The following is a 10,000-nucleotide window of genomic DNA, read 5'->3' as shown; positions in this document are numbered from 1 at the left end:
AGGAAAAGTTGCCATGGCAACATTATAAATTAACGCTGAAATTTCGCACCAAAATTAAGGAGTAATTTGTCATCCATGTTATAAGCTGAAATACAACTCATCTATGCCAATCAAATTGCAAAGTACAATACAATACTTTATTTGCCACCATCAATTTTACCAATATTGGAAGGTACACTGTGTATTCACAAGTTAGAGGCTTCAAAGGTATTTTTTTTGCTTACTACTAATTTATATTCTTCAATTTGTTGTTTTGTTGCCCCATTCAAGTTAATGTGATATTGAAATGCTTAGGTCCTTTGCCTTGTTGTAACCAAAACGTCCATAACAGCATGGATATCTCCATTTTGCAAATAGAAAACTAATACGATGTGGCAATAAAACAATGGAACAATAAAGGTCCATTCTTTTTCATGAGTACATTCAACATCCCTGCACATGAGACAAAAAATAATATGATTTATCATTTGCTTTTATGCAACATTGGCTGAGAAACAAATTAGTCACTACATGTACATGAAGTTCATTTATTGCTTCAACAGGTCCATTATCCCTCATAAACATTACTGGAGAAAAACGAAGTGGTCTTTGTAGTATCTTTAGCATTAAATGCAGCTACTGTGGTCACATAAATGAAGTGAAATCCTCTAGAGAACACCGAGCTGGAAACCGTGGTCCTCTTGTTAGCGATATCAACACAAGGGCAGTATTAGGATCCCTTCATGCTGGCATGGGGAATACACACCTAAATAATTAAGTGTCTGCAATGAACATACCAACCATGAATCATAGCTTGTTTAAAAGAAGAGAAAGGGAAGTTGGCAATGCTGTAGAGAAAGTCGCGAGGGAAAGCTGTGAAATGAACTTGAATTTAGAAAAAAAAGTAGCTAAGCAATCCTCTGGTCCATCAACAGATGGCCTTGTTGGAATCGCAGTTTCTTACGATATGGGTTGGCAAAAAAGGGGAAGGGGACACAATTCTTCAACTGGTCATGGGGCTGCCATGGGTCTTGCTACTGGAAAAGTTGTTAGTTACTCCACCAGGTGCAAGACATGTAGAGTATGTAGCCATAACAAATTAACCGGGAAGGACAAAAGGCATGACTGTCGAAAAAATCATAGTGGATCATCAAAATCAATGGAAAGAGATGTGGCCTGTGAACTGTGGAGTAAAGCTCCTAAATCTGGAGTCAAATTTTCCATTTATGTTGGGGATGATGATTCCACAACATTAGCAGACATAAAAAACAAAATTCCCTACGGTGTTGAGAAATGGTCTGACATTGTTCATGCCAAGAGATCGCTAAATTCTAGACTGTATAACCTTAGAGACCGTTTCAAAGGATCAAATTGTTCAGTTCTGAGTCCCAAAGTGATCAATTATTTGACTAAGTGTTTCAGTTACTGTATCAACCAAAATGTTGGAGATTCTAATTCTCTAAAGAAAGGTCTCAAAAACATTGTTCCGCATGCATTTGGGGACCACACTTGTTGTGATAATTCATGGTGTGGCTACAAACAAAATCCGGCAGCCTATAAACACACAGATTTGCCATATGGTAAAGATCTTTTTGGAGACTCACTCAAAAAGGCTTTAATTGATATTTTGGAGGAATATTCAACTGACATTGTGGTAAACAAACTTGCCCCATGTGCAAATTCACAGCGAAATGAAAGTCTCAACAGCACTGTAGGTTCTAAGAACCCTAAAACACGTTTTTACGGGGGCAGCGAGAGTAACAACTTCCGCGTAGCATGTGGGGTGGCACAGACCAACATTGGTTATGACTACATTGGAAAAACATTGGAAGCCCTTAATATTGAGCCTGGTTATTACCATAATAAACATGCTAATGCAATGGACAGGAAGGTTATTTGTGACAAACAACGAAAAGGGACAAAGCAATTCAAGCGAAGGCGGAACCAGTTATCTCAGCAACAAAATCAACAAGCATTGAGAACAGAAGCAAATGAAGGAATCACATATGAGTCATCAGTGGGTTTAAATCTGGATACATCCAGCAAAAGAACAGAGCCACAAATTGTATTTGATGTGCCTACTAAATTATCACAAACAGAACTGAGAATTAAGATATGAGGAAATACTACCTCCCTACACAGCAAGACCAAAAGTCATTCACTTATCATATGATTCCACTAACAAATATCAATTCATCATCTTTGACACAGAAACCACATGCACAGGAAAGCTGGCTGAGATATGCCAGCTGTCTGCTGTGAGTGAAAATGGCAGACATGAATTCTCAACTTTTATTCTTCCCCAAAGTAGCATAAGTTATAGCGCCTACCTTGTCAATGGTATGACCATCAAGAACATCAGAGGAATAAGAACATTATACCACAGAAACAATCCTGTCCAAAGTGTAACCATAGAGGAGGCACTTCGTGACTTCCTAACTTTTATAAAACAAATTAAGAATTGCGATGAAGTGGACAATAATTTAACGGTCTTAATTGGACATAATTCTGCAACGTTCGATGTCCCCATTCTCCTCCGAAACAGTGATGACAACTTCAAGGATAGCCTTAATGACATGAACGTCTACTTTGCCGACAGCCTACAGCTAGTAAAAAATCTGATAAAAGACAAACACAAAGCACTTGAAATTGAGACTGGTGGATATTGTAAACCGAACCAGAGCAGTCTTTACACCCATCTGTTCAACGAACAATTCGATGCTCACGATGCGTTGGAAGATGTCAGAGCACTGAGAAAAATTCTTTTTGAGTCATCGCTTAGCCTTTCCAGAAAAGATATCGTTGAGAATTCCAGTATCACCAGTGTTTCCCACGCAGTTGAAAACATGCTCCACCTCGATCGACGCCATGAACTTCTTTTAACATTCAGTGACAAGTTGTTCAACACAAGCGATACTGGGCCAATTAAAAGATCAATGGCCTTAAACATCGCCGATAGTGGTCTATCTTACGATGACATTTACAAACTTTACACCACATTTGGTAAAAGGGCACTGGTCGCTATCCTATCCAATCCACCGACATCTTCATCAGCGAAGGCACCGCGAGTAACACGAACGAAGAGGATACTGACCGCCATCGTTAAACACTTCGACGAAATCAGCCACGAAGAATAGGACAAAATGCCAGTAAAAATTATCAAACAAAGAAACTCCACCTTTTACGATATTTAGAACCACCCTCGCGATCTTCATACATCTTCAACCAACACCGACAGCGCACGTGTTCTGTAAGCAGTGTAAGCAATTTCAAACTTTCGCTGGATGCTTTTTGACAAAAACATGGCAAATCTACCCAGAATTTGTGAAGAAATCCTCAGAGTAAGTCCTGGAGGTTTGTCTTGAACAACAACGACAACTGTAAAGATCTGTAAATGATCTTTTAGCTGCAAACATTTGGAATTAAACGGTTCACTAGGTGCCCGCGCGGGCACACGAAGCAGTCAGCGGTAGTCGAAACTACTCATGCGCAACTGCTGATCTTATAAAGTCTGGATTTTTTAATGCGTGTGTACGCGCGTAGGAATAACGGAACTCACGAAGGCTTTTGCACGAAAACAAGCCCGGTGACCCCTTCTTTTTATTGTTTCAATATAATATTACTATTGAGAGGAAACGTCAGAAAAAAAATTAAAAAATTCTACGGAAGGAAATTTCTACTTTGGGCAAATTGTCGTTTTTCCAAGTTTTCAAGAAATCGGCTCCGTAAAATTCTTTTTAAATTGCTGTGCATTTTCCTTTTCAGATGCTAAAGGCTATTGCCAAAAAAAAACACGGGGTCACCGCGTTAATTTTTTAGCTATTAGTGACATACGCTAAAAATCAGGGCTGGAAAATCCTTGTGTAACGTTGCCATGGTAACTGCTGATGACAAAATAACAGCTGCTTTTGGTCAAGTATAAGTTATATAATCCAACCATATCAAAATATTACAGTGGCCCTGGTCCGCCTTTATGTTCTATTCTTTCAAAGTTATAAGTTGTCAAAAACCTGAAAACTGGTACCAGCCACCTTAACTTCTGTCTTGCTGTTCGTACGTGTTTTGTCATTGTCTGCACGCAGTGAAGCGGTTAATTTTTAGCGACAGCGAATGAAATTTAGCGACAGCGAATGAAATTTAGCGACAGCGAATGAAATTTAGCGATAGCGAATGAAATTTAGCGACAGCGAATGAGTCTTAGCGACAGCGAATGAGTTTTAGCGACAGCGAATGGAATTTAGCGACAACGAATAGAATTTAGCGAATATTGAAACATTTGGACGACCATATTAGTATGTATGAGCTCTTCTATTGTCTTCCTTTTGTCGCCTTGTTTTTGTAAGGCAAAGTCGTCTATGATACAAATAACGTGGCGAATGGAAAATAATTGGCGCACTCGGTTGTCGGCCCGTCGTTAAAAATATGTACACAAGCTTATTATAATGGCGCAAAGTCCTGCTGCCTGGTTATTTATATGAAAGACAAAGACATAATCAAGTTAACCTTTACGGAAATAAGTTATCATCAAATGTCGCGTAAAAAGGTTTTTAACATCGAAATTATTTTTGTCGGGCCCCCTTCCCTTGTCTGCCTTGAAGAATTGTTATTCTTGCTGCTGTGATTTGCTTCCTTTGTTATTTTCGCTATATTCGTTATATTTGTTATTTTCGTTATATTTGTGGGGCTCCCTTTCCTTGTCTGCCTCTAAGAATTGTTATTCTTGCTGCTGTGGCTTGTTTCCTTTGTTATTTTCGCTATATTCGTTATATTTGTTATTTTCGTTATATTTGTGGGGCCCCCTTCCCTTGTCTCCCTCTAAGAATTGTTATTCTTGCTGCTGTGGCTTGTTTCGTTTGTTATTTTCGCTAAATTCGTTATATTTGTTATTTTCGTTATATTCGCGCTCCTGCCTTTTGCTTCATTTGTTATTTTTGCTATATTCGCTATTTTCGTTCATACTTAACAAATGTTTTGTTATATTTGTTATTCTTGCGACTGCGTGCATTTCTGGACATATCGGTCTTCGTTTTCCAGTGCACTGTTTTTGATACGACAAGTTTCTTAGATTGTACTTTTCTGATCATAATTATGGTCAGATTTGACTTGAGACGCGTCTCTGGGTCTAAGAGGCAGTGCAGAAGAAAAACAATTTCCATAAAAAGTTTTGTAATTGTAACTTTCCACAAGGTAGCATGGTAACTCAAGAAATAGTAAACTATGACCACTTTACGGAGCAGAAGGGTTGCATTACTCTGGTTTGATCGCCTGAACTTGAGGTAATTTATATTTGCATTTGCATCTCGCAGATGGCAGAAATCGAGCAAAAAACGAAGGGCGAAGTCAAGGCGCTTGGAGAGCAACTTAAAGAGATGCCAGTCGACATGCGCCTCTTTTCCCTCACGCTGAGATCTCTTTATGTAGAAAACTCAGTGGGAACGAATGAAGAAGCTGCCGTAAAGTTCAGAAAACTTCGCGATGACACGAGAAACGATGCCATGGTGTACCTCAATGGCGTTCTTCCGCTCTCCACTAAATTTGTTTCATCCATAAGCGAGTATTTTGAGTACTATATAGCACTTGAATATGACGAATGGTGTGACATGATCTCAGACATCCTTGAAGAGACCGCAGGCTACAAACAGCTATGTACGACCCTCCTGAAGATGCATGAAGACATCCTGGTGCCCCTAAAGAAGAGGAAAGATCAGGCTATGCTCTTGGTCTCGGAATTTAAAGATCTAAAGGAGGAGTATGAGAGGCAAAAACAAGAACTGGAGGCTGCAGCAAGTACTAAGCGAGGTTGGGCATGGGCTCTTTGTTGGATCCCAGTAGTAAATGTCATTGCATCTCCATTGTTAGCGGCTGGAGCAGATTCAGATTTGGCAGAGGCAGTGGCCAAAGGGAAACAAGCTCAAATTCAAGAAGCCGCTTCAATAACAGTGAGTGACGCACTAATTCCTGCTCTTCAAAATTTTATTAATGGAATAAAAAAGGCGGCAGGCTTTTTCTCCGTAATGGAGCAAGAACTGAAGAAGCTGGAGGGCAACGCAGAGGAAGTCAAAGACAACCCGAAGAAGCTGTATTACAAAGTGATGAGCAAGGAGGCCAAAGATATGAAATCTATTTGCCAGATCTTCTTCGCAGTCCTACCAGACGTAAGAACCGACTTCCTTGCCATTCCAACCAAGGGAACAGACCAGAATTACGGGGACCGATGGCTGGCGAAACAAAAGAAAACAATTCAAGAAAACTGCAAGGTCCCCAAACTTGTTGCAAAGCTACTGAAAGCCGTTTCTAAATGAAAATGCCCGCGTCGCTTGAAGTTTAAAGTCCATCTTTCTCGGTAACAAATTAAACACTCATAGCAAAGTCAATGTGAAAGCTTACTTGTGTTTTAAGTGTTAATCAGTATTCTCATAATCAGGCTAAAATGATTTTAGTTTCATTGTTAGACAACTTGGTTAGCGTGAATGAGAAGTACTAATGATAAAGCGTGTGAAAACAACAACATTTATTCAAATAGACAGCAATTCTCTTAATTGTTTGTCCGCAAATAGCCAGCTTTTTGGTTGCAAAAGTTCTTCAATTGTGTGTTGCAATTATATTAACTTCTTGTGATTTATTACTAGTATTAGGCCTTATTAAAACGAATGAGGTTTTTCTTGTTGGTGTAACCCAAGATTTTTGAAATAATTGAGCTTAAAAGATTTTAAACTTTGACTGAAATTACATTAGCTTTAGGATAAAGCGCGGTCTTATGATATTATACCAGGTGTGCGTAATGAACGTGGAGGTAAAAATAAACGGTGCATCAGTTATTGTTTATACGGTGTTCAAGTGAGTGTACTTTGGTTTTAAGGGATTATCAATCTCGTTCCCAGAGCCTGCGATCCTTTTGGTTAGTACCAGTTATCACTAACAAGGGCCAAGTCTGATTGGCTCACGGGTAAAACGAAGAAAAATGGGAACACCTCAAAATGAGGTTAAAGTTGGTTAAAGTGGCAAAAATTACGTTTAGCTCGGATTTGTCTCCATACTTTTTTCTTGCCTCTTCAAACGTACTCAGTATTTCAAATCGAAAAATTTTTCGAAGTAGATTTTACAATAAAAATTAATGTTTAAAAAGGAACGACGTTTCGACCGTTCGACGGTCATCTTCAAGCTCAGGAAAAATTGTTGCTACATAAAAATTATGTTTACTTCTAACAGAGGCTAATGAGATAATAACTATAAACACGAAAATATTTGGGCAGAAAAAATATTTAAAAAATACAGCGTCAATGTTAAAAAAACCTCTAAGGCGATTACGAAAGTGATGAAAAATATTTAAAACTGAAGTAATTTAATAAATAGCTTCGCCGGGAAACACCGCGCGTTTGCATGTTTTGCACTAACCAGGGAGATTCGTGAGCTTTTGGTACTGGGAACAATAGTTTGGTTAAAAGGAACGCGACCTTTCGTTCACAACTAAGTGGTAAGCTTCGTCAAATGTTCGGGTGGCACCGAACCGAAATGGACCGTTCCATTTGACTTTACCCAACAACTCCTATGAGAGATCAACTTAACATATTGTTATTTACAATGCCAAGGCATTCAACACAATTTAGAGGTTTGTGTTTCAACAAACTGGTTTTTTTCTCACCTTAAAGCTGTGTCAAAAGTACTTGTAAGGAGACGTGATCGGACTAGCCAACTAGTGAGTTCGATTGACTACAAGCTAAGGCCCTGCAGACACAAGTGATTTAATTTACATCTACGATAGCTTCCTCCGAACTCCTCCCATTTTTGGCTCTATAGACTGGAAGTCTATGTACGCTAGACAACATAAGAGAATGCGTTTCCCTGATCAATAATTACTACTAGTACTATATCTCCATTTTGGGGCAACGACGGAGAGGCATTCCCTTGACACACTCGATGGTGGTTGCGCGATTTTAGGGGTATCAGATAGCGTCTGGATGAACGGGGTAATGGGAAGGGAAGAGGGACTCAGATTAGATGAGTTGTCATTAGTTTTGAGTAGTTTTGCTGGGAGTTCTAGCTGTTTCAATTAATATTAAAAAGAAATGAATCTATTCTATAGGTGGGTATAGCTGTTCCTCCAGGATCATCATAAATACACAGTTGAATATATAAATTGCTAGCGCTCTAATTGGTCAGATTTCCAAAGTAGTTTCTCTCTACAGTCATCACATGCGATGGGATAATTTTGAACCTAGCCTGGCCCCACTGGGGCATTTTTATTTTTGCCTTCCGTCCAATCGAATATGATAATCCAATACAGAGGTGTTTTCAAAATGTTCCCTTGACTTACGGTAGGTTGTTAAAACGGACTGGTCACTGTCTCAGTGAAGGTTAATTTTCATAAGAAAAACTTTGCATTTAGACTCGCTTTCAACAGGAGGCAGACATGAACTCGGAAATGGCCTACTAAAACGGAGGTTTTAGAACTTTCAATTTGTTAATTTCCCTGTCCCAGTATCAATAGGGTGATAATGTTATTAGCTAAACAGCCTCGGTTCAAGTGCGCGCAGTGTACATTAACTACGGTCGATAAAAGCCTTGTGATCCCACATTGGATCCATGGAAACCCTGAAGGACGTTTGCGAAAATTCTTTTACGCACGCGAATAGTGTCGCAAGGTTCGGCCATGTCAAGAAACTGCTGAGTAAAGATGTGCTGCTTACTATTATATAAAGCCTCTCCTTAGCTTTTTTAATCCACTGAAGGTTGGTGTTCCACTTTTTTTTTAACATTGGCTAATTTCTCTACTTATTTCCGGTATCATTTTGCGCTTTCGACATCAATTGAAATAAAGTAACAAACAATTATTGCGAGCGTATTGCGTCAATCAGTCGTCGTCCTCGTCCCCCCTTGCAGGTATATATCCGAATGAAACCCGCAGAGGCCTGAGCGCTCACTGGAGTTCGAGTTCCATTTGCTGTTTCAAGTTATTGTTTGTACTGAATAAGCTACATTTTGTTCTCCTCTCCGTTTTAATTTTTTTTTTCTCTTGAATATTTTCGGGAGTTGTTCCGGAAATCTTGATGTTATATCGGACATCCTGTGGCTAAAATGGGAGGCGCGGTGGCCTCATGGTCAGTGTGCTCGCTCCGGATCGAGTCGGGTCCGGGTTCGGGTCCTGGGGCCCGTTTCTCGAAAGTCCCCAAAACTTTTCGGGCCCGAAAAGCCATCTGTGAAATTACCAACCGCTTGTTTTGGAAAGCCGATCTTTTGACATGTTTTTTCAAGGTAACAAAAAGAAAAATAAGTTGACGTATTAAATGCTCTCCGTTCTTGAGTTGCAAAGGGAATTGTGACACCCGAAAATGGCCCGTAAAGTTTCGGGACTTTCTAGAAACGGCCCCCTGGCCGGGGACATTGTGTTGTGTTCTTGGTCAAGCCGGAGACTTTTATTCTCACGGTGCCTCTCTCCACCCAGGTGTATAAATGGGTACCGGCGAAAATGCTGGGGTTAACCCTTCGATGGACTAGTATCCCATCCAAGGGGGGAGTAGAAATACTCCTAGTCGCGTCATGCTACAGAAACCGGACATAAGTGCCGGCATGGTGGGCCTTCTAGGCTCGGAGCAGACTATATCTTTTACATATGGCAGAAATGATTTTGTGTCTTATAAAGCTTGTTGTCTCAGAAAAATTGGGTAGGGGTGTGCGGCCCGCTTCCCAAAACCCTTACCCTATTTATGACCAAAATCTCCGATTTTCCCTACCCTATTTATGACCTGACCAAAAATTTGATACCCAATTTATGACCTGACCCTTAAATCAATACCCTGGTGCAGACCTGCCTTATAATTATTTCCCTAGTTCAGACCAATGTTAAAGGCAATGTTTATCTGCTTTTGTTAGGTAGGTTACATGATAAAGAAGTAGCTTCTAAATAAAAAACGAATTCAAGACTAGAGTGCAAAAATGGATACCCTATTTATGACCAAAATGGCGGAAAATTGGCCAAAATCGATACCAGATTTATGACCAAAACGGCTGAAAAACCTTACCC

General features: G+C 39.8%; 3 protein-coding genes across 8 annotated transcripts in view; all 3 read left to right on the top strand.

Moving 5' to 3' along the window:
• Positions 1–4,007, top strand: part of LOC137994489 (uncharacterized) — a 5,550-nt gene extending 1,543 nt beyond the window's left edge. Inside the window, exon 3 of the mRNA XM_068840070.1 lies at positions 915–4,007. Coding sequence (XP_068696171.1) covers positions 915–2,098 — 1,184 coding nt within the window. The 3' untranslated portion in view covers positions 2,099–4,007. The remainder of the gene's footprint in view (positions 1–914) is intronic.
• The window catches only part of LOC137996758 (uncharacterized), a 63,366-nt gene that overhangs the window by 31,823 nt on the left and 21,543 nt on the right, over positions 1–10,000 (top strand). For 5 of the 6 annotated variants that reach the window (XM_068842324.1, XM_068842326.1, XM_068842325.1 and 2 more), the window contains exon 3: positions 5,286–6,802. The exons of the other annotated variant lie outside the window; for it this stretch is intronic. In XM_068842324.1, coding sequence (XP_068698425.1) covers positions 5,286–6,281 — 996 coding nt within the window. In that variant the 3' untranslated portion in view covers positions 6,282–6,802. Of the gene's footprint in view, positions 1–5,285; positions 6,803–10,000 lie in introns of those variants that run through there. 6 annotated transcript variants of the gene reach the window in all.
• LOC137995251 (uncharacterized) lies at positions 2,322–3,116 on the top strand. Its single transcript, XM_068840826.1, has one exon. The coding sequence runs from the start codon at positions 2,322–2,324 to the stop codon at positions 3,114–3,116; it is 795 nt and encodes a 264-aa protein (XP_068696927.1).

The sequence above is a fragment of the Montipora foliosa genome, chromosome 3 (assembly GCF_036669935.1).
Source record: "Montipora foliosa isolate CH-2021 chromosome 3, ASM3666993v2, whole genome shotgun sequence".
NCBI classification, from domain to species: Eukaryota; Metazoa; Cnidaria; class Anthozoa; order Scleractinia; family Acroporidae; genus Montipora; species Montipora foliosa.
Note: the sequence above shows the minus strand (reverse complement) of the source record. Positions and strands in the feature narration are given on the sequence as shown.

Coding starts and splice junctions, on each gene's coding strand:
- LOC137995251 (XM_068840826.1), top strand. CDS start 2,322: ATGACCATCAAGAACATCAGAGGAATAAGAACATTATACCACAGAAAC.